We start from the raw sequence: 23,872 nt of genomic DNA on the forward strand, positions 1-23,872 counted from the left end.
ATCTCATCATGGGAGGGGGGGCATTCGGCAGTCAGGGCATTTAAAGAGTGGAACTTCTTGTGCCTCTGAATCAGCGGTGTGTCTGGAGGAGGAAGAATGAGGTAGACGCTGAGAAGAACACAAGCAGATCATCCAGCATTAGGAATTAATATAAAAATATATATTTTTTAGAAAAATCACAATTTAATACGATATCTGGTGCTCAACCCCCCCTCCAAATCACAGAAAATGTGTCCTTGGTCATGGTCTACACAATGACTATATGAATTGGTGAGCTGGTATATACCTTTACTGAGAAGAACCCTCTGCCTAGAATGAGGCATGGCGGTCGCTGATGATGGTCGGACGGTGGAAACCTGCATTGTGAGGAGGGCAAGACGGATCCAATGAAGTATCAGGAAATCCTAGAAAACGCCTTTTGTGACGACGCTGAATCTTTGCCATCATTGGACTTTCCACCAGGGCGGTGATCCCAAGCAGACTTCACAGTCCACCAAGGTTTGGTTTCAGAAGAAGTCCCGGAAGACTCTGGAGGGGCCGTTGTAGTCACCTGACTTGAACACCATAGAAAAAAATGGGATGTGAAGAAGACGGCGGCAGCACACAAACCCAAGAATATTACTGACGTTGGAGGCGGCTGGCCATGAGGAACGGGGTAAGACCCCTAAGGAACGCTGGCAGAAGCTGCTGACCAGCTGGTTATACATCACGTCTGCAGATGGTGATAACAGCAAAAGGTTCCGTACGAAGTACTGAAGACACCGGTCATGGCGGGTGGGGGGGGGGGGGGGGTGATTCTGAGACTGCAGGAGTCAGTAAAAGTGGCATTTTGTGGCAAATTTCAAGAAACCGCTTGTATTAGTCGTGTTCAGCTAGTTGAATTCTTGTGGGGTTTTTTTGCAAACGGCTGAAAGTTTGGAGATAATTTTGATTGGAACTCTATACCCTAGGTCAGTGTTCCCCAACTCCAGTCCTCGGGGACCGCCAACCGGTCAGGTTTTCAGGATTTCCTCAGTGTTGCACAGGTGATGTAATTATTGTCGGGGCCTCAGACATTGCCACAGGTGTTCTCTCTATAGGAGATCCTGAAAACATGACCTGTTGGTGGTCCCTGAGGACTGGAGTTGGGGACCCCTGCAATAGAAGGGTGCCATTAATGAACAGGACTTGTCCTGTCCTCCTACAGCTACATTGGCACCGTAGGTGGGGATGAAAATAGTTGAGGGACAGGATGGGATTCTGTTGTTTGAAGGGGGGGGGGGGGGAGGCAAGCTGAATTTTTGCACCGGGACCCATGACTTAGACTGTAAATGTCCTTCAAGCTTCCAAGTAAATTTGCTGTTCTAGTCATGCTGGTTTGGTAGATTGTTGATAAGGAGTCTTCCCAGTACAGCAGCAGGAAGCTCGGCTGCCCAGTGCCAGTATCGTATATCAATACAACTTCTTTGTAATGGAATCATTAAGAAGTTCCCCCCCCCCCCCCCCCCCCCCCTTGCTGCCCGGGGCACTGCTGGTGATCATATACCCGATTTCCATGTAAATATAATGATACAGCGATACCAGTTTGATAGGTTTCTGATGAATCTTCCCAGAGTGGTATGAGGAAGCTCGGCCGCCCAGGATCAGATGTCTGGACTTGTACTAAAGTTTCTCAGTAATAGCATTTAAAGAGGTTTTCCACTATAGTAAGTGATGGCATTCAATGTATTTGGTTACTGCTGCCCTCGTGCTCACATCCCCGATTAAGGAGTCAGGTTCAGGCTTGAGCTACATGACGACTTTGGACATACAACCCAAAATGTCTGTGTACCCCTGTGACCTTACTCTGTCATAGAGTTCAATGGAGTCACGGTGGAAGCTGACACAACTCACACGACAAATACCTCTCACCAGCCAAGCCAGCGAACCTACTGCACACTGGTGGGGGGCAAATACCCCAAAACAAACAGTCTGTCTGTACATGGTGGGCTTTTCCTTCTGGAGAAGACTCTGGCTTATATTCCAAGTCCTTGTTACAAGGTTTGTTAAAAGGCCTGACACTGACTTGCAAGAATGCTTCCTTCCCCCAGGTGGCGCTGGAGAGGAACGGTTTAATCTTGCTATTTGCATAAATTTCCCAGAGGAGCAAACATGGCCTTATAAGTCTCCTCAATAGGTGCTCTCCCCAAGGAGAAACGTACCCTTCCTGACCCATTTATCTCAAGGACAGCGGGAGGTTGCAGAGCTATGGCCAAAAGTTGCCGCATAACTTTGGCCTAAGACATCGCGGTAGACTAGCGTATTTGGGGCATGTGCTGTCCTTATTAACTCACGGGCATCAGACGGCCACATTAAAGCTTATGGGGCTATGCAGATTGAAGTTTTTTTTCACATAGGCCCATGATCCGCGTGAAAAAACTCATTGCATGTCCTACTCCTGGCGATATCAGTGGAGAAGTAGGACATGCTAATGTGAGTCTATGAGCTCTAAATCAGACAAGCACATAGACAGGCGTCCGTGTGTTGTCCAATGCAAGTTGCGTCTGAACTCTCACACACGAGAAGTGAAGTGCGCACCTCGCCTCCAGCTGCTTCCACAAGAACACATTTCTACTGCTCGTCCGTTGAAACCCAATGTATGCGGCTGGACGCAGTTCTTGGGCTGATGTCACTTCCAGAGAGGCAGTATGGAGCTCTGTAGTGAGTGATACAAAAGATGGTGCTAATAAGTATCGCTTAAGTTCCTCGGAGTGAGTGGCGACAAATATATTAGGGGAGACGCACAAATCTGGCATGCACTTGGTCCCATCACCTCTTAGTGGCATCCGAACAGGAGCCGAGTGTCCGCAGCTTCATAAAATGGGTTTCTACAGTTGAGCAGCTGCACACAAGGCTAAGATGAGCATGCTCAATGCCAGGATTCAGCTGTACTGGTGTAAAGCACGTCGTCATTGACCTTTGGAGCAGTAGAAACATGTTTGTATGGCAAAGCTTTCAAGAAGAATGGACACTGTTACAGCCACAGATGGAGCCCAATAAACTCATACAGGGTTGATGGTTAGAGGTTCACATACTATTGGACACATGATGTATTCCAAGGAAGAACAGAGAGACCCAAGAAGAAATTAGCAGTCATTTTGCTTTTATTGCACCTCTGTTCTAGATGGGAGACGTCTTGGGAGATGTTTGGCCCTTGACTTGGGGGTACAGCGGGGACCTGGTTTACCAACACAATGCCCCACAGCGAAAGCGATGCAGCATGAAGGCTGCTGCAGCATGATGAAAATGTCAGGGTATGTTCAGACACACAAGTCATGCAAACCGAAGCAGTTTGGGATCTGGGAGTGTGAAAAGTGGGGAAATCCAGTCTGTGATGCTAATTTTGACAACATGGGCATGTCCACGGAAACTGCTTTGCGTCTGGACAAAGGAGTGAAGACGCCAGCGAGTCATTTCATCAAACGGATGCGTATACTGAAGGTTTTATCGTAGGGCTACATACAGCCGGCTGGTCTTTGTGTTGTAACTCCATGGGATGTGACAACAGAGGGTCGAATTTGTAGCCAGCAAAACGAGATGTGCAACATTGTAGCGAGACTGGCACAGAGACGAACGTCACAACGCAGACTGATGCATCCGGCGTCATGCTGGAGCGCCTCCAGAGTTGGCGGCATTTTGCGAAGTGTACGGACGGATCTGGATGCTCCAATATCAATAACGACCGCAGATCCGCTGAGGCAGGTTTGCAGTCAAGATTGCCCCTCACACGGCACTACTGAGCGTGTGCACTGTAGCCGCTCCAGAACGATGTGGCATGACGAATGGCACGGTGTGGTGGTCAGCAATGACTGGAGATTAAGTCTTAATGATGATTGCTGAGTGAGGGGCTGGAGGTGATGTGGCAATCGGGCTGATCTTCTGGAGTACCACAGCGCTCATCAATGGGGAGTTACCGGTTTGGGTGCCATCAGCATCACAGCCAATCCCCTCTAGGACTCATCAGGGGCACATTGATGGCACGCCGTCATGTTGATGAGATGCCGCAGCCCATCATGCTATCATATCTTCAGGGTGTACCCAACCATTTTCCAGCAGGATAACATGCGGTCCCACACAGTGACCATCAGCAGGCGGCTTTGCAAGGTCTCCAGGCGATTCCAGGGCCAGCACAATCCCCAAATCTTTCCCCATGTGGAAGTGATCGCTCTAATGGCCTCTGATCAATACTACATGGTCAACGCTACCCTGGGTCAATCTTGCAGCACTCAAGACCACATCCCACCAATGACTGCATTGTCCAACATGGTGGCCCCATTACTTTGGGCCACAAGAGATGTTTAATTGTTGGACATTAAAATTGAATGTTCAGAACCTAATTCTCTGTACGTCGAGTTCCGTCCGATTGTGAGCATTTCTCCAAGGCGTGGCGCTCTCTCTGTCAGGTGGAATAGTTCAACAGGGTTTGAACTTCTTTTTTTAGCAAAGCCCTTTCTTTCCCATTGAATTTTAAGGGTACCACGCATTCGGAAAGTTTTCAGACTTTTCACTTTATTACATCTTATGTTATGGTGCAAATTGGAAGAAAAAAAAATAAAGTTTTTTCCCCCAACATTCTGCTCTTAGTACCCCCTAATGACAAAGTGACCCCCAGGGTTAGGTCACTCAGGATTTTGATTAAATGACTCTCCAGGATACACGTCTCAGGCGAGCAGCCACATCCTCCAGAGAAAGCAAGGTCAGATGCCTTATTATACTCTCAATTGTTTTGTCCCTATTCTTCTATACCTACCAGCAGAGCTACCGCCATGACGAGGGTGACCCAACTTCTTAGAGGCTTTGCCTCACCTCTAAACTGTTGCACCCTAGGCAGAAAGCCAAACTGGAGTCACCAAGAGGAACTGTTGTTTGAACCACTGTGAGGGTTTTTAGGGTTGCATATGATTGCAGTCATTACTCAGGACCAATATCTTCCCTGAATGAACCATAGATTTAGTGGAGAAATGCGCTGGAAGTTTCTCTTGTGAGATGGTGACTGAAGTATGATATTTTGCCTAGTGTGCAATAGAGAGAGGACAGATAAGAAATAGCCTCTGAGAAGTGGGGTCACTCTTGTCAGGGCGGTAGCTCCGCTTGTAGGTATGAATTGGGGTCAGCTTTGTATATTATATAAACATTATATTTTTTTGTCATGGGCCGCTGACTTGTACCTGATAGTTCATACTTATGTAGAGTCATACAATTTAGGTTCGTTGGTTCATCAGTTTTTTAGATATATTATATCTTAAAAGGGATTTAATACATATGATAGATTTAACTTTTATGCATTTCCTGCAAGTTGAACAATAATCCATCAGAGTACAGAACAATAAAACCACTTCAGTTGTAAATTACAAAACCCCATGTCTTGTCTTTCTTAAGCTGCCAGGTTAATACTAGCTACTTCCTTCTTGTTACCTTACAATTATAATCTAGGGTGATGCTTCTGGGCACTCTGGCTCCTCCCTGGCATTAGGTTACGCTTTACCAGTATGTATTTAAAGGGGTATTCCCACCAGAGACACATATAAAGTATTCACAGAAGATGCCATAAATGTCAGATATAGCTCCCACACTTGTCTCCAGAATGGGGTACCCTGTGCCATCCCGCCCAGTGAGGTGGCTGCTGCATCCCGGCTGTGACTGAGTGGAGACGTGGACGGGATTACGGAAACACCAGGAAATAAATAAATAAATAATGCCGCCAAAGGTGAACGTGGAAGAATATGTACAACAAACAACACCCTCTGCTGGCAGGGTTGTGCTAGTGTAGGCACGACTCTAGAACGGGTGTTGGAACAGCTGTAGCCGATGCTAGCATGGATCGGTAGGCGACTTCTGCAAAAGTACAATGGATAGGAAGAAAAAGGCAGGAGATGAAGCGGCGCTGCTGAGATGGAAGAGCGATTGCCAAGGATAGAATACAATTTTAAAGGGGCCACTCCCATTACATTTTTTCTCATTCATTATTTGGCTATCCACCCAGTTCATATAAGTTGGCCCTATTGCGACACAAGCTTTTCATAGGGGGAAGGGGGCACACAAACTTATAGCACAGTTACCGTTGATGATTAGAGACTGTCACAGAGTTGTAATAGAGGAGATCATAGCTCATTCTCCTGACTGTATACCTATAGGTCTGCAGCCTATTTAGGTGAATATAGAATACAGAAGGTAATGGCAGAGTTCTCCTTGCAGGCAGAGGTGGTACTACCTCTAGCTGGTCATATAATGCTGTGCTGATGCATCATGGGATTGTGAACAGGGAGAAATCTCAGCATCAAGATGGTGCCTAATAAGCATCAGACGGGGCTGCACTGCATGGAAGTGGCTGCAATATACATAGGAGACGTCCAGAGTGTGACGGGCAACCAGGTGGGAGGGCAGGGATAGAAAAATGTGTCTTCGCTGGAGTGGCCCTTTAATAGGCCATACAACTGGCCTGACGAACAGGTCTGCCCAACATCTCATGCTTTTTTTCCCTCGTATCCACTGTGGAATTATGGAAATGGCAGGGGGCGCTGTTCTATGCCGTTTCCGTTATTTGTATTCACTTCTATGGGCGTTACAGAAACAGCACAATCTTGACTGCATCCCGGCCACCTCTCCATTCAGACACATCTTGGATACTGTGGACAGGGGTCTGGTCAGGTAGGTGTGGGTCCAATAGGTGCACATTTATTGCATTTCCTGTGGATATACCATAAATCTTTAAGAGGTGACCACTCCTTTAACCCCTTAGTGACCGGCCTATCGTGTTTTTATGTCCTGCAGCTGCAGGACATCTATGAAGGGAGATGGCGGGGTGATCTCCCTCCATACATTGTGGCTGCCGGACGTTTCTTACAGCCGGCACCAGGCGGAAACAGCTTTGATAAGCCGTGCAGCTCATCGGAGCTGTTAACCCTTTAAATGTTGCTGTCAATTCTGACAGCAGCATTTAAATTCCCCGAATGATGTTCGGGGGTCTTTTACGCCTGCGATGAGATTTCAGAGAGCTGTGGGGGGTGGCTTGATAGAATGCCTGCCCAATCGCAGTATGATGTAATGCTATGGCATCGCACGTTATTGTCCCCTCTGGGGACTAAAAAGAAAAAAGAAGAAGAGTAAAAATTAGATCAATAAAGTTTTACTAATTATATTTAAAAAAGTAAACAACGTTTGAAAACGTCTTTTGCCATTAATAATAAAAGAACCTAAATAAAACCAAAATACATATTTCGTATTGCTGCGTCCGTAAAAGTCTGATCGATCAAAAGTAACGCATTATTTACCCCGCAAGATGAACGTCATCAGAAAAAAAATTAAAGAATGCCAGAAATGCACTTTTTTTGGTTACCATGTCTCCAAGAAAAAAATGCAATAAAAAGCGATCAAAAAGCCATATGTATTCCAAAATGGAACCAACGCAAACTACAGGACGTCCCGCAAAAAATGAGTCCTCACACAACTATGTCGATGGAAAAATAAAAAAGCTATTGTGCGCAGAAGATGGTCACTAAGGGGTTAATGAATCACTCTGATCGAGAATGACAGCCGGGAAGAGCTAAAGGAGGAATGAGGGCAGGCTCTTTGAAAGTCCAGATGACAAACCCAAGAGAGCCAATACTGCGGCTACCATTCCAGTCCCAGATACCGAGAGCAGAAGCCTGGACTATACACAGTTGAGCTTAGAGGCCGCACACACTTACGGTACAAGGATTTTGGTTGGATGAAACCGATACGAGCCGCTGTGAGAACTAAAACTTATGCAAACATTTCTAAAGGAGCTAATTGCGGGAACTGGCAGCAAAGTGACCGTGGTCCTCATTTCCGTAACGGGTCACTGCCTCTATTTTGGCTTTAGTCTGCACCTACCAAGTTTTTCATAGCCCTCTCTCCTGTAAATAAGAGTATTGGCCATGTGGCAGTGATCTTCATCGAACTTTCCATGGATCTTGAACACGTTCAGAACTGTTGTAGACTCCATCTTGGATGCGACATTTCGGGTTGCAGCAGACTCCACCCCTCACCCCACCGATTCCAGTTTTTACCGTACTCGTAAGATGGAAATCACTTGTCTGCCCCATGGGTTGGCCAATGTCTTGCAAGAGCTTTTTTGGTGGTGAAGGACTTGTCGCACCGAGAGCAGGAGAACATCTTCAGCCCCGTGTGCGTCAGCTTATGTGTGGTGAGGGTAGACCTGTGGGAAAACGATTTGCCGCATTCAGAACATGAAAATGGCCGTTCCCCGGTGTGAGTCCTCTCATGCTCTGCAAGAAGCGACCTCCCCGAAAAACTCTTCCCGCATTCGGCACAAGGGAAAGGCTTCTCTCCCGTGTGCAGGTAGCGGTGCTTGTCGTGGGCAGACTTTTGTGCGAAGCATTTACCGCAATCGGAGCAAGAAAACGGCTTCTCGCCGGTGTGAAGTCTCATGTGATTGACGTAAGTGGATCTCATTGTGAAGCTCTGGCCACACTCGGAGCAGGAGAAGGGCTTACTGCCCGTGTGAGTCCTCTCGTGGTCTAGAACGGTGGATCTATGTGCAAATCGCTGTCCGCAATAGGAGCAGGCGAACGGCTTCTCCCCCGTGTGGATTCTCTGGTGGTCGATCAGCGAAGTCTTATGCTTAAAGTGTTTTCCGCAGTCGGTACATGAATACGGCGCTTCTCCCGTGTGAGTCCTTCTGTGGCGAATAAGCTTGGATTTAAAGGGGAAGCCTTTCCCACAATCACTACATGTAAATATATTACTATAAGTGGTCGTCGCTGTACCTGTAAGAGAGAGAAGAGAGAAAGGCAGGTCACTCTGTATGCACTTTGGGTGTTGTCCGGGGGTGGTGGGAGGCCGTCTCCTCGGTAAATAACTGATTTTACTGCAGGAAGCCGAGCCCGGACAGACATTTATAGTATTTCTACCTAAAACCCCTTTAAAGGTTTTTGAGTCCTCGTTTTCTGTCTAGTTTGTTTCCCTGCAAGGATCAGCCGGTTCTTGATCTGTTTCCATATATCGGCCATTACCTTATCACAGTGGTTTTCCCTCTGAAGACATTAATAAATATCTGCTCTCTGGGGGTCCAGATAGCTGGGACCCCCCAGCAATCCCGAGACCAGAGCCCCCAAATGCCCCATGTGAATGCACACATGTAACCGCAACTCTATTCACTTCTATGGGACAGGCGAAGTCTTAGGCGCTCAGCAATCGCTCTCTGTCCCATAGAAGTGAATGGGGTGACAGTCACATGTGTGCATTTACATGGGGTATTTGGGGGCTCTGTTCTTTATTATCGCTGGGGGTTCCAGATGAGACACTTACTTATCATATGGGTAAGGGACGAATATCCCCGGAGGTGAAAACCCTTTAGCCCTTTCCAATTCACTGTCTGACATCTTCAGACATTCTGATTGAAGGCTGTACTGCTCCGATGTCGGAAGACGTTCAGCAGGGTATTCTTACTGTATATTAGTGGCCGCTCTGTTGCCAGGGGCCTCTCCAGCATGTCCCATACTAGCCAGCAGATGGCGCCATTGTATAATGATAGAAAGAGAAAAACCCCTAGGAAACCCTGAATCCAAAATTGGATTGCAAAGAGTTAAACCCCTCTGATGTACATCGTTCATGTATTATGCAATATGGACCAAATGTCCCAAGCTTCATTAGCTTAATAAAGGGTCTTGACTGAAACGTTGCGCTGCCATCTATGTCCTCATCTGGAGATATGATGCAAAAAAGTGAAAATTTATTGTATCGGTCCTTAGTGTGTGCTTGCTGGTTTTTATTGTTATGGATATACAGCCATTGGTAATGTACTCTGGCTGTGGTACCACTTACACTAAGGTGACCAGACGCCCCGATTTAGGCGGGACAGTCCTGACTGGTAATCACTCTGCGTACGGCGCCTCGGTGGATGCACGCACTTTCAGCAGTGTGTGCATCCGGGATCTTCCTCCCCTCCTTTCCTGACCTCTCATCTTGGGTTCCACAATTGGAGAGAAGAAGGGAGGAGACGCTGCTGTAGGTGCACACACTTCCTCCCACAGCAATGCCAAGAAGGGAAGGAGCAGCAGAGCTCAGAAGACCAGGAGGAGAAGGTAAGTATATTGATTTCATGGGGCTCTACTACCGTACTACTGGGGCTAATGAGAGGTTCACTTTTACTACTGGGGTCGATATGGTATTTTTGGAAATACAACCTGTTCTGCAATAACCAAGCCTCGTGTGGCCACGTCACCGCTAACATGAAAAAGGTGGGGTTATTCGAAAGTGGAGAGGAAAAGATAAAAATGCCCAAAAAAATAAAAAGGGCCGCAGCAGGAAAGGGTTAAGACTATCAAGATGTTTATATTTGGAGTGACGTGAATCCAAGCAATGTCCAACGTCAAGCCCGAAGAAAGCCAGGGCTCAGAACAGTAAGTGTTGTCATGGGGACGAAGGCATTGCAGCCTTTAGGTTTTCACCTTCTAGTACCGCTAACAGTTATAAGAGAAACACAGAGACGGCTTTGTGCACATTAGAAATATGGATCTGGGATTGTTTGTTACAGGCCCAACGCCGGAGGCTGCACTACTGAGACTTTCTGATAACATGTCCTCTTCTGACTGCAGAAGCTGCAGATCTTCTTTGCATTCTAATCACCATCTACATCCTACTGAGCTTGAAAGCGCTGATGTAGTCCATAATTTGTGTGCGCACCAGGTCTCCATGATGACGTGCACCTTAAAGGGGTCATGGCAGAACCACAAGTTATCCCCCATCCACAGGATAGGGAATAACTTGCTGATCCCGTGTGACCATGCTCTTGTCGCTGCAAGGTCGCTTCATTCCCCCACAGTGACATCATAAAGAATGGCGCGCTGGCTGAGCATATGCGGTCGGCGGGGCTTCATTCATTTCAATAGGTCTGTCAGAAATACTCGAGTGCCCGCTGCTTGTCTCCCTCTGCAATCCTACTGAAAGTGAATGGAGTGACAGCCAGCTTGTGCGACTAGCGCTTCAATCATCCTCTGCCTCACTGTGGGGGGGGGGGGGGGGGGCCGTGAGGAGGGAAGGGGGACACAAGACACCTGTTCTCAGGATCAGTGGGGGTCTCAAAGGTGAGACCTGCATGATCAGCCAATTACCCCTGGTGGATAGGGAATAGTTGTGATTCTAGTACAACCCCTTTAATGGAATCCGCCGAGGACCCGTTGTTATCAGAATCCCCCAGTAGTGCGGCCTCAGGCATTGCAACAGATTATATTGGACCGCTCTGGAAATAATGCCTGGGCTGAATAGTTATGTCCCAAGAGACACCTCCTCAACGCACTCTTAGCAATATGGCAGAAGCTGCAGCCTGAGGGCTCTGGCACACGGGTGGATTTGATTTGCACAATCTGGGGCCGGCAGCTGCCCCGGATCCCGCAGCAAATACCGCCCATAGCTCCCTATGGAGATCCGCTGCTTCCTGCAAACAAGCGGAATTTTTTGCTTGAGGCAGAAAAATCGCAGCATACTCCATTCTGTGCGGTTTTCCTGCAACCATTCTGCAGCGAGCACTGCAGAAGGGTCACAGGATCTGCGTATTACCTTTATCTGTTCTGTACTGCGCATGCGCGCCCTATACGTATGTCATGGGTGGAAGAGAATCTTGTGGAATGCCATACGTTTATGGCATATGACTGTGGCGAGCTCAGGAGTGGAGCCTGTGCCATCTGCATCGGGGGGGGGGGGGGGGGGGGGGATTATGACTGACAGCTGGAGACCTGCTGCAATAGTATGCATCAAAGAGAACACAGATCCCTCCATTAAACCCTTACATGCCGTCATCAGTGTTGATCAAGGCATCTACAGACTTCACAAAGGAAGGGAGCACCCTCTGTGATGTCATCGTCCCTACGCCAAGAAATTGCAAAGGCCCGATGAGTTGTCATGGCAACCAGAGGTATAATAGTGGCCTCCGGATCTTCTAATTGCAGGTTAAAGTCCCTTAAAGGGACATAAAGAGGGAAAAAAAAGCAAAAAAATTGCATGTAAAAAAAAATATATAAAAAGTTTAAAAAAAAAACTTTTGTGCACTTTTCCCTTTTAATATAAAAAAAATTGTATAAATTGAAAACACCTGATTCTTTTGCTTATTTTGTCTCTCAAAAACGCAATAAATGTATTTAAAATTCTTAAATACTCCAAAATGGTACCAATAAAAATTACAGCTCGTCACGCAAAAGACAAGCCCTCACAGAGCTCCGTCTACACGTAGAATGGTAGGAATACTTGGTGCATGCCTCATTGGACTGCAGTGGTGGGTTTAGGCACCGACCACGGGTGAAAGACCAGGAAGGTAAGTATACAACTTCCCACCTCGGACTCAGAGGGTCGGCTACTTTGAGTCCATGAGCTTAGTTTATAGGGCTCAAACTGGCTCACAGATTTCCTGTCAGCCAGTTTGAAGGGGTTAAACAAGCTCTCCTTCCCGCAACTGAAATGTGTGTACATAGAGGTCTTCACTCACCTGGGCTGCTACTTTTCTTCCTCTTCCGCTGCTCGGCCTCCCACCTGTCCACATCTTCAGCTTCTACTTTGATGATTCTTAAGCTTCCGTCCTGAATAGAGAGAAATGCAACACAAATTGGCACCTTCTGATCAGCAGAAACATTGGGCCCAGTGAAGGGTTCTAGAAGACCTAGAATCTGGTCAGTGGGGTTGTAACCGTCTGAGGGCTTCTTCGGGAGCCCCGAACACCGATTGGGGAATTTAAATGCCACTGTCAGGTTTGACATCAGCATTTAAAGGGTTAAAAGCTGCGATCAGCGTGAGCGCTAATCACGTATGCTGCAGACGTTAGCTGTCATAGATAGCTTACATCCGCTACACATGGAGCGGTCTCCCAATCCCGCTCCATACAGGTCCCGCACACCCAGCACGTAAATGCACGCCATAGAGCGTGAAGGGGTTAATAATCCTTGTTTCTATCTACCTGATATTCCTGCGGCACGCTGTAACCTTCCTCTGTAGTCTCCTCCGGACTGTCTGATCTTGGACGTCTCCCCGCTCTGCTTCTTTTAATGGGCTTCTCTGTAAAGGACACAGACAGTGACTGAATACACCGTATATACAAGTCAGACCTGTCAAGGGTCTCCCAAGAGTCTCCTGGTTTTTGACTCCCCCCTCTGAATAGCGGTCGGACCGAGTGATTAGATATTTACTCCCTATTCAATGAAAGGGGATAGATGTGTTTGATGATAAAACCCCTTTAATAGGTCTGCTTAGTATATATACACTGACTGACCCCTTTATTAGACCCCTGGTCCTCTCACAATTGGCGCTTTCCTGTACGGTAATTCTCCCCGTGACCGCGGAGCATAAAATCACGTGACAAGTTTTCCGTGGATCAGTTTCAGTGTGAATCCCCATTAGATGGGGAAATCCAGCGATCGGATCGACTTCCAACGAGACTCGGTCATCAGTGCTAGACTAGCCGGGGGCCTCACTGCCAACCGCAGGAAGGTGGGGTTTTCTCGTGTAACGGTGTGGAGAGTATACCAAAAATGGTGTGATCGAGGAAAACATCCAGCAAAAGGGGATCCTGCGGACGGAAACAACTCATCACTGAAAGGGGTCGGAGGAGGATGTCAGGAATCGTTCTGACCAACAGGCTGCACAGTCAGCCGAATACAACGCTGGAGCTCCAACTAACGAGTGCGAGCACACAACTTGCCGTTCATTAGCACCGATGGACTATGACAGCAGACGACCAGTTCCAGCGCCATTGTGCGTAAGAACAGAAAGGCAAGACTCCATCGGGCAAAAATGCGCAAAACTTGTATTCCCTAGCAGCAGGGGGGGGGGGGGGGGGGGAATAAAAAAATCACCTAATCAGGTGGATCCAGATTTCTGTTGCCCCGTGCTCTTGGGAGGGCAGCATTTGGTGCAAGCAGCATAAAGGGGCGGTCAGAGTATAGGACCTATTGATGCTCGCTCCTGGTCTCCATGTACTAAGCATTAAAAAAAACTAGATTTTAAAAGGAACTTACCGTAAAACCTCTTTCTCATCATGTTCATTGGGGGCCACAGCTTTGACTTTGGGTATAAAGCACCTGCTGACTGGAGGCGGACACTAAGCAGACTAACGAGTCGGCCCCTGCCGCTTGCTATATACCCTCTGCAGGTACTCAGCTAATCAGTTTTGTACACAAGCAGTAGGAGCGCCCCAGTGGGGCTGGTTACGACATGGTAGTGCTTAAAATAACTTAGGAGGGCGCAGTGAGACCATAGACAAACAGGAGAAGAAAGACATTTTACAGTAAGTTCCTTACAAAATCCTGTTATCTCGTCTGTATCATTGGGGACACAGATTTGACCTTGGGACGTTCCAGATTAATACCCAAGGGGGCGGGAAAATATAAGAAGCCACATGTGTAAAGAATCGTAATCAGCTCTTTTACCGCGACTAGCATTAATGGGTGCCTAGGCATCCAGCATGCTCAGAGACGGAGCATAAAGGGGTCTGAGAAAACGGACCCAACGAGAAAAAGGAAGCCGAGGAGCTTCCCATGAGGCAGCCGCTGTCTGAGAAATATGTGCCATAACACAGTCTGAACATATGATATCTCTGGCACGGTAACCCTGCACTGCCACGAAGCAGCGACAGTGCAAGGAACCCTCTTCAGGAACCCAAGGATCCACTAGTGTCTTAGGGAGCACCAGCAGAGTCCAGGGCGACTGAAGAATGCCACTAGAGAAAGGTACAACCAAGCCAACTTGTGACCGGCTCGTCCCATGGGACTAATCTTCATCAACGCGGGGGCCAAGATGCCACATGCAGTGAGGTAACATGCAACAGGACGATAACGACCTTCTTTTGATGACAAAGAACTTCCGCCCGATAGTGCCTCCCACTTAGAAGAGAGACGAGTAGACTGGGCGATCTGGCCATGACATCAGCACCATCAGAAAGGGGGGATGAAGCTTAAAAGAGCTGAGAGCCCTCTAGCAGGCGACCTAGTTGAACGTCAGGGTCGGCTGGAGTCCAGACAGTAAACACCCGGCTGTGTAGGCAGTTTTTTTGACTGCACCGCTGTTGGAAGGGTCAGTAGGAAGCATCCCAGGGAATGCATGGGAGCTACCGCTACCAGAGGGAATGGCAGATGGAGACACTCGGCTCAAAAACACCATTAGTATCAGCCTTCTGAGACTGTGACAATGGCCACAGCCTCCACCTTCATCATGAAGCCCACGGACCCAGAAGAAGTCTAGGCCTAGGAAAAAAAGGTGTCTGAGTTGTCAAGTTAGGGTGGCCCCTAGCAGGATGTCACTGCCACTCCATGACTCCAACCTGGTACTCTAAAACATAGCATACCTGCCAAATTACCCCCCCCGACGTGAGTCTCACTGGTCCCTTTGTGGAGCCCTCCGGAGTCGGGAGGGCGAGTGCAAAGAATTTAAATCGGTATTAGAGTATACCTGCAGGAGGAAATAGCGCTGGAGGATCGCTACTAACTCTGTCTGATTAAATGCTTTGTTTCACGGATCGCACTCTTACCTACGTAGGAAGGCTACGAGGAGAAAGTCGTACAGAGTACTGACTACAGAGTACTCCTAACGGCAGCAGCCCAGACATCCCTCCTACAGACACTAAGCTAAAACCGATTAGCTGAGTACCTGCAGAGGGTATATAGGCCAACTCGTTTAACTGCTTAGTGTCCGCCTCCAGTCAGCAGGTGCTATATACCCAAGGTCAAAGCTGTGACCCCCCCAATGAACATGACGAGAAAGTGGAGATTCTTCACACAGGTCTATAGATCTGAGCCCCACCAGGTCCCATCCTCCATGGTTACTTGTGTGTATTTGGTGGTCATCACTCACCTATATATGTGGTGGTCTCTTCCTCCTCCTCGTACGGCTCGTCCCCCCACATTTCCGTCTCCTCAACTTCTACTTTGATAACCGTTAATGTTTCATCCTAGACATAGTGCAGGTAATCAGACTATAAGTCACATCATCACATACAAGCGTCATGTACCCCTCCTATCATAACTGTAGATGTAAAAGGGCTCCAAGTTCCCACGCTTCCATCTGAAGTTTTCTACCCTCCATAATGCTAAAATCACCATAGCAGTAGATAATGAGTGCAGGAGCTGAGATCAGATGACTGCAGCGTACCCCCATCAATCAACTACTATTCTGAGGATAAGGCTGCCTGTCCACAGGGGATGCAGTATCCCGCGGCGGAGATCCGCCGCGGGAGCCACCGCCAGCTGACGGATCTCCGTGGTGAGCCTACCTGACAGATAAGCTCACCGCGGAGAATCGCAGCAATTCACAGCATGCTGCGATTTTCCGGACGTGAGGGGACAATCACTATGATTCTCCACTCGTGGACAGGGGGGACTGCGCTTTCCATAGCAACGCTATGGAAGGCATGCACTGCGTTCCCAGCGGCCGGATTATCACCACGGGGAATGCAATGCAAAAACGCCGGTGGATAGGCAGCCTTAGTCCGCAATAGTAAATGCCTAAAAAACCCCTTTAATTAGGTGAAGTCATTCCCATCTACCTGATCATCCTGCGGGACGCTGCAGTCTTCCTCTGTGGTCTCCTGCGGGCTCTCCGGTCTGGGATGTCTCTCAGATGTGTTCTTCTTACTGGACTTACCTGCAGAGGACACAGACAGTGATGAACACATTGTATAGACCAGCAGCGCACACTCTGCACCCCAGGGGGCTACATGTGGCCTGAAGGACCTGTGATGCCGTCACCATCATGTGATCAGGGGCGGAGCATGTGACAAGTGGTCGTTAGCAGTTTGATAGGCTGAATATTATTTCATACACTGTATCTAGCTGGGGTTTAGTGTCATTATGTATCAATGACTATAAATAAACCACACAGAATTGGATACTTTTATTTTGAAAACATTGTATACACTGACCGCCCACTTTATTAGTCCCCCATCTAGAAGTGGCCTTCCGAACTGCAGAAATTCATCGTGGCATAGATTCCACTAGATGAAATGGTTCTGCAGGAATATCGGCCCCTGCGGACAGGAAGCTTCTTGTACTTCCCGCACATTAGATGGAGGTGCTGACATGTTCTGAAGTGAAGGGGTCAGCGATTCATGCCACTTAAATCAAAATCTTGTCTTTCCCTCGGTGCAACAGAAATCTGGATCCATCCGAACAGGAGATGTTTTTCTGCTGCTCAGTGATACAAGTTTTGCGCTCTTTTCCCGCTGGAGTCTCGTCTTTCTGCTTCTCTTACACACAATGGTGCTGGAACTGGTCGACTGCTGTTATATCCCATCTGACTCGACTCTGCAATGCCTGTTGGTCAGAACGATTTCCGACATCCTCCTCTGACCCCTTTTGATGATGAGTTCTTTCTGTCTACAGGATCCTCTTTCACTTGCTGCTTTCCTCGATCGAGCCATTCTCTATATACTCTTCGCACTCATGAGATAACCCCAAATGGTTGGCAGTGAGACCCCGGTTAGTCCAGCACTGATGACTGAGTCTCGTTGGAAGTCGCTCAGTTCGCTGGATTTTCCCATCTAATGTGGATTCACACTGAAACTGATCCACGGAAAACTTGTCACGTGATTTTATGCTCCGGGGGAAATTACCATACAGGAAAGCGCCAATCATGAGAAGGCCAGGGGTCTAATAAAGGGGATCTTCAGTGCATAGAGGAGGCAGACCTATCACTGATTTCCCACCAGATCCTGTCCTCAATGGTTACTTGTGTGTATTTGGAGGTCATCGCTCACCTGTATAGATACATGTGTTGGTCTCCTCCTCCTCCTCTTCCTCGTACGGCTCGTCCCCCCACATTTCCGTTTCTTCAACTTCTACTTTGATAACTTTTAAGCTTCCATCCTAAACAGAGCGCAGATATTCAGACTATAGATCCCGTCATCACATACATAAGTACACCTCTGTTACATTATGCCTGTCAATCTTATATACTGGCAGCCTAATGGCATAAGTTCCATGTTACACTCAAGGGCCATTTTTACGTCCTCTACCCCCATTCATATCCATTCCAACCCTGCGATCACATCATGGGGGGGGCCACCAATGAGCCTCCAGTGGGGGCCGCTCCCTCTGCAAAAAGGAAATTCCAACAAAGTTTTTCTTTGATGGGGTTCACCATATGTTATCAATGACACGTTATCTTCATTCCGAGGGTCAATACGGTTATGGCAATACTAAACTTAGATAGTTTTGCTTCTTTTCCACAATAAAAACATTTAAAAAGTAAATATTTGTACTGCTGAATTCCAAAACTCCTAATATTTTAATGCCAACACAATTATGTGAGGTTTCTATATTTTCAGGAAGAGTTGTAGTTTCCACTGATGCCAGTGTGGAGTAATGGGAACTTCTCATCATTTATTGCATCTTCTGTGAGACGGATGAAAGAAAAACTGGTGGTATAAATAATCTGCTAACTTCATTCTCCGGGTCACTATGGTTACGGCCATACCACATATGTGTGTGTATATATATATTTATTTTACACACACACATATACATATATTTGTGTGGCTGCTTTCCACGACCCAGAACACTTGTAACGTCTCACTAAATGAGCTGTGGGAGGCCTTGTTTATCGTGTGATGGGCTGTCGTTTCGATTCGCACCATTTTTGGGTATCAGTGACTTTTTATTGCGTTTTTTTGGAGGGAAGTGGATGAATAAAAAATTGTAATTTGTGGCATTCTTTAAAAAAAATATTTTCACTCCGGTCAGCATGTGGGATAACGGACATAATATGCTAATGATTGCAGCATGTAAGTTAAACGGTTGGGATCGGAGGTCTCTCTACTGCCAGCCATTACAGCAGGAGCCCAGCTGTCAGTAGACAGCAGAGCCCCGGCTCTTACAGACTCGGGACTCCGGTGCCGGCTTTGGATTAGGCTGCTGCGTTTGTACGGCGACCTAGCCCAAGGACTCTTAGTGACTGCAGTGTACGGATTGTCACTAGCGGGTTAAGTACCACCCTCCAGCACCGAACATGTAGGTCTCATGTCCACGGGCCTGCATGGTTTCCCATGCAGATTCCTGCAGCGGATTCCACCCGGCTCACAGACGCAAAGCCAAAAAATACATTATACTCACCTGTCCGGACGCTGCAGGGCTCTCGTTCGTCGCGGATAAATCTTCTTTCTTCCGCACGGCGGTTGCACTCGAGACGCCGGCGGCGTGCCTTCTTTTATTTTTTTTAAACTCCTGCTTTCCCGTGGTCCACAGCACGGACACCGTGTCAGCTGTGGACGTGCCACAGATCTGGACGGCTTCCACTGACTTCAATAAAAGCCGTCCTCGCAGGAAAACCGCAGAAAATGGAGCATGCTGCGTTTTTCCCCACGTTTGCGATCAGCACGCCGGGAAAAGAAAGGACATCCGCAGGTATTTGAATACCTACGGATGCCCAATGATAGTCTATGGGCATATTTAACTGCGGATCATCCGCGCGGGTTCAATTACGCCCGTGGACATGAGGCTGTAGAGTGCAGTGTGTGATGGGGGGGTTAAAGCATCCACCCATCTCACTGCCACCTACCTGATCATCCTGCAAGATGCTGTCACCTTCCTCTGTAGTCTCCTGCGGACTCTCCGACCTGGGACGTCTCTCGGATGTGTTTCTCTTACTGGATTTATCTATAGAGGACACATATTGACTGACTGTATATACAGGATTCCTCACAGGACAGGTGTATATAGTCATATCTCTTACCTGGTGATGGGAGGCGCTGCTGAGTCTCAATCGTGACTTCATTGTACAGATCCTTGTGTCCTTCTAAATACTCCCACTCCTCCACCGAGAGATATACAGCGACGTCCTGACACCGTACAGCAACCTGACATAGGGGGAAATGAGCAATGTATGTACACAGTGACTCCACCAGCAGAATAGTGAGTGCAGCTCTGGAGTATAATACAGGATGTAACTCAGGAGCAGTACAGGATAAGTAATGTATGTACACAGTGACTCCACCAGCAGAATAGTGAGTGCAGCTCTGGGGTATAATACAGGATGTAACTCAGGATCAGTACAGGATAAGTAATGTATGTACACAGTGACTCCACCAGCAGAATAGTGAGTGCAGCTCTGGAGTATAATACAGGATCTAACTCAGGGGCAGTACAGGATAAGTAATGTATGTACACAGTGACTCCACCAGCAGAATAGTGAGTGCAGCTCTGGAGTATAATACAGGATGGAACTCAGGATCAGTACAGGATAAGTAATGTATGTACACAGTGACTCCACCAGCAGAATAATGAGTGCAGCTCTGGAGTATAATACAGGATGTAACTCAGGTTCAGTACAAGATAAGTAATGTATGTACAGTGACTCCACCAGCAGAATAGTGAGTACAGCTCTGGGGTATAATACAGGATGTAACTCAGGATCAGTACAGGATAAGTAATGTATGTACACAGTGACTCCACCAACGGGATAGTGAGTGCAGCTCTGGAGTATAATACAGGATGTAACTCAGGATCAGTACAGGATAAGTAATGTATTTACACAGTGACTTCACCAACAGAATAGTGAGTGCAGCTCTGGAGTATAATACAGGGCCTCATCACGGAGGTCCTACTGAAACCAAGGCTGATTCTTTGCTCCAGCATATCCCTCCTATGACCAGTGCTGTGTAAAGAAACATTATGAGACTCCCTCTCCTCACCTCTCCTGTCAGCAGCTCGATTATCGTGTTGGCGAGGTCTACGATCTTCTTCTTATGGGGTTTCTCTGAGTGAGCTGGAAGCGCAGCTGTGGGGCTCTGCGTCTTTCTCAGTCCTGCATATCGGACGGATGTCTTCACGGGTCCATAATCCTAAATAAATGAGAAAGGAAATAAGGAAACGAGGACACTAAAGCCGACCGTAAAGACTTTCCCCACCGGAACAAGTGTTCTATATAATGAATTTTTATCAATGATGATAACTGACATCATTTTTTTTTAAAACGTAACTCCTCCCCGGGGATATTCCTGCCTTATTATCCACTGTATACCCCCACTATTTAGGCCTTAACCAGAACAACTTTCCAGCTTTTGTTTTTGGAATGTACTGTTGGTAACTTTTTTTTCTGTGGAGTCATTACATTAATTTTTAAATTTTTTATTTTCTAGGACAAATGGGGTTTAACCAAGTGACCGAGCCTGTTCGCACCTTAATAACGAGGTGTGAAACCGGGGAAATTTGGGAGGCTGGTTGGGATGGGCACATGGGACAATAAAACCAGGTATCCCTCCTCCTCCTCAGTGGCATGTTTTTTGGGGTATTTCTTGACCTCAGCGGCAGAGACGGGGTGTAGAAAGTGGCGCTCTGTGAGGCTTCGTAAGTTCGCTGAGGTGCGGCGGTCTCAAACAGAAGACGCTCAACAAGCTGCTCCTGGATCTGCAGGAAGGCGAGCGTTCTCGGGGCTTCTTGTAAATTACGTATTACAAGTAGCGCTCTGAATAATGCCGAGCTCACACGGCCGTATGTGAAATCAGCTTGCGGAGGCCGGCAGCGGATCCCAGCTGTGAGCCCAGCCGTGGCCCTACGTACGGCCGCATATTTACTGCGCACCCACTCAGGCGGTCATGCGCAGTACACCTTTGTTTAGATTTTCAGTGCCGTCGCTTAGCGATGACGTGGGTACACGCAGCCCGTACACAATGTAGTTACGTATGGGCTGCGAATATATACACGACCATGGAGCACAATGGGCTCTATGTTGCAGATATCTGCGGTAAAATAGAACATGTTGCGTTCTGTTTTCTGCGAATGGATTACGTAATTCCGACCCGCTAATGTGAGCGTAATTGTATAATCGAATGTATTTGATTACCATGGATCAAACGCATGCCGCCATCATGTAACCAATGCATTTAATTGATCCACGTATTACAGCGGATCAAATGCATGCGGAATCCGCAATTCCTATCCGGCCGTATGAGACCGGCCTAACTGGTAGATCGCTATCTTTTTGTACCATTTGATAATGATTGCATCGGTCAGGGGAGCAGCTTTATCTCCCCTCATGAATCCGATCCATGAGGGGAGATGAAACTTTAATTTGTTTTTTTACTTTGCAAACGTCGTTATCCATTGGACCGGGGGACCCATATCTCGGTCCCTCATGACAGCTCCAGGCTGTCTGCTACCTCACATGTATTTGTGCGTACACCGAGGGGAATCTAGCTCACATATATCTGTATATACACCGAGGGGAATCTAGCTCACATATATCTGTATATACACCGAGAAGAATCTACCCCACATATATCTGTATATACACCGAGGAGAATCTACCTCCCGTACATCTGTATATACACCGAGAAGAATCTACCCCACATATATCTGTATATACACCGAGGAGAATCTACCTCACATATATCTGTATATACACCGAGGAGAATCTACCCCACATATATCTGTATATACACCAAGGAGAATCTACCTCACATATATCTGTATATACACCGAGGAGAATCTACCTCACATATATCTGTATATACACCAAGGAGAATCTACCTCCCATATATCTGTATATACACCAAGGAGAATCTACCTCCCATATATCTGTATATACACCGAGAAGAATCTACCCCACATATATCTGTATATACACCGAGGAGAATCTACCCCACATATATCTGTATATACACCGAGGAGAATCTACCTCACATATATCTGTATATACACCGAGGAGAATCTACCCCACATATATCTGTATATACACCAAGGAGAATCTACCTCACATATATCTGTATATACACCGAGGAGAATCTACCTCACATATATCTGTATATACACCAAGGAGAATCTACCTCACATATATCTGTATATACACCGAGGAGAATCTACCCCACACATATCTGTATATACACTGAGGAGAATCTACCTCCCGTACATCTGTATATACACCGGGGAGAATCTACCCCACATATATCTATATATACACCGAGGAGAATCTACCCCACATATATCTATATATACACTGAGGAGAATCTACCCCACACATATCTGTATATACACCGAGAAGAATCTACCCCACATATATCTGTATATACACCAAGGAGAATCTACCCCACATATATATCTGTATATACACCGAGGAGAATCTACCTCACATATATCTGTATATACACCGAGGAGAATCTACCTCACATATATCTGTATATACACCGAGAAGAATCTACCTCACATATATCTGTATATACACCGAGAAGAATCTACCTCACATATATCTGTATATACACCGAGCAGAATCTACCTCCCGTACATCTGTATATACACCGGGGAGAATCTACCTCACATATATCTGTATATACACCGGGGAGAATCTACCTCACATATATCTGTATATACACCGAGAAGAATCTACCCCACATATATCTGTATATACACCGGGGAGAATCTACCTCACATATATCTGTATATACACCGAGAAGAATCTACCCCACATATATCTGTGTATACACCGAGGAGAATCTACCTCACATATATCTGTATATACACCGAGAAGAATCTACCCCACATATATCTGTATATACACCGAGAAGAATCTACCTCACATATATCTGTATATACACCAAGGAGAATCTACCTCACATATATCTGTATATACACCGGGGAGAATCTACCCCACATATATCTATATATACACCGAGGAGAATCTACCCCACATATATCTATATATACACTGAGGAGAATCTACCCCACAAATATCTGTATATACACCGAGAAGAATCTACCTCACATATATCTGTATATATACACCAAGGAGAATCTACCTCACATATATCTGTATATACACCGAGGAGAATCTACCTCACATATATCTGTATATACACCAAGGAGAATCTACCTCACATATATCTGTATATACACCAAGGAGAATC

The 23,872-nt window shown here is 46.9% G+C and overlaps 1 protein-coding gene across 2 annotated transcripts in view; it reads right to left on the reverse strand.

Moving 5' to 3' along the window:
* Window positions 1-4,507: 4,507 nt before the first annotated feature.
* The window catches only part of LOC136589405 (zinc finger protein 773-like), a 47,244-nt gene continuing 27,879 nt past the window's right edge, over window positions 4,508-23,872 (reverse strand). Inside the window, exons 3-11 of one of the 2 annotated variants that reach the window (XM_066588297.1) lie at window positions 20,666-20,815; window positions 19,708-19,831; window positions 19,534-19,631; window positions 17,735-17,843; window positions 16,526-16,623; window positions 15,835-15,931; window positions 12,947-13,044; window positions 12,482-12,572; window positions 4,508-8,768 (exon numbers count right to left, since the gene is read on the reverse strand). In XM_066588297.1, the coding sequence (XP_066444394.1) occupies window positions 8,068-8,768; window positions 12,482-12,572; window positions 12,947-13,044; window positions 15,835-15,931; window positions 16,526-16,623; window positions 17,735-17,843; window positions 19,534-19,631; window positions 19,708-19,831; window positions 20,666-20,815 (1,566 nt within the window). In that variant the 3' untranslated portion in view covers window positions 4,508-8,067. The remainder of the gene's footprint in view (window positions 8,769-12,481; window positions 12,573-12,946; window positions 13,045-15,834; window positions 15,932-16,525; window positions 16,624-17,734; window positions 17,844-19,533; window positions 19,632-19,707; window positions 19,832-20,665; window positions 20,816-23,872) is intronic. The other variant, XM_066588298.1, reaches the window with a different exon arrangement.

Source organism: Eleutherodactylus coqui, chromosome 1, assembly GCF_035609145.1.
Source record: "Eleutherodactylus coqui strain aEleCoq1 chromosome 1, aEleCoq1.hap1, whole genome shotgun sequence".
Taxonomy (NCBI): Eukaryota; Metazoa; Chordata; class Amphibia; order Anura; family Eleutherodactylidae; genus Eleutherodactylus; species Eleutherodactylus coqui.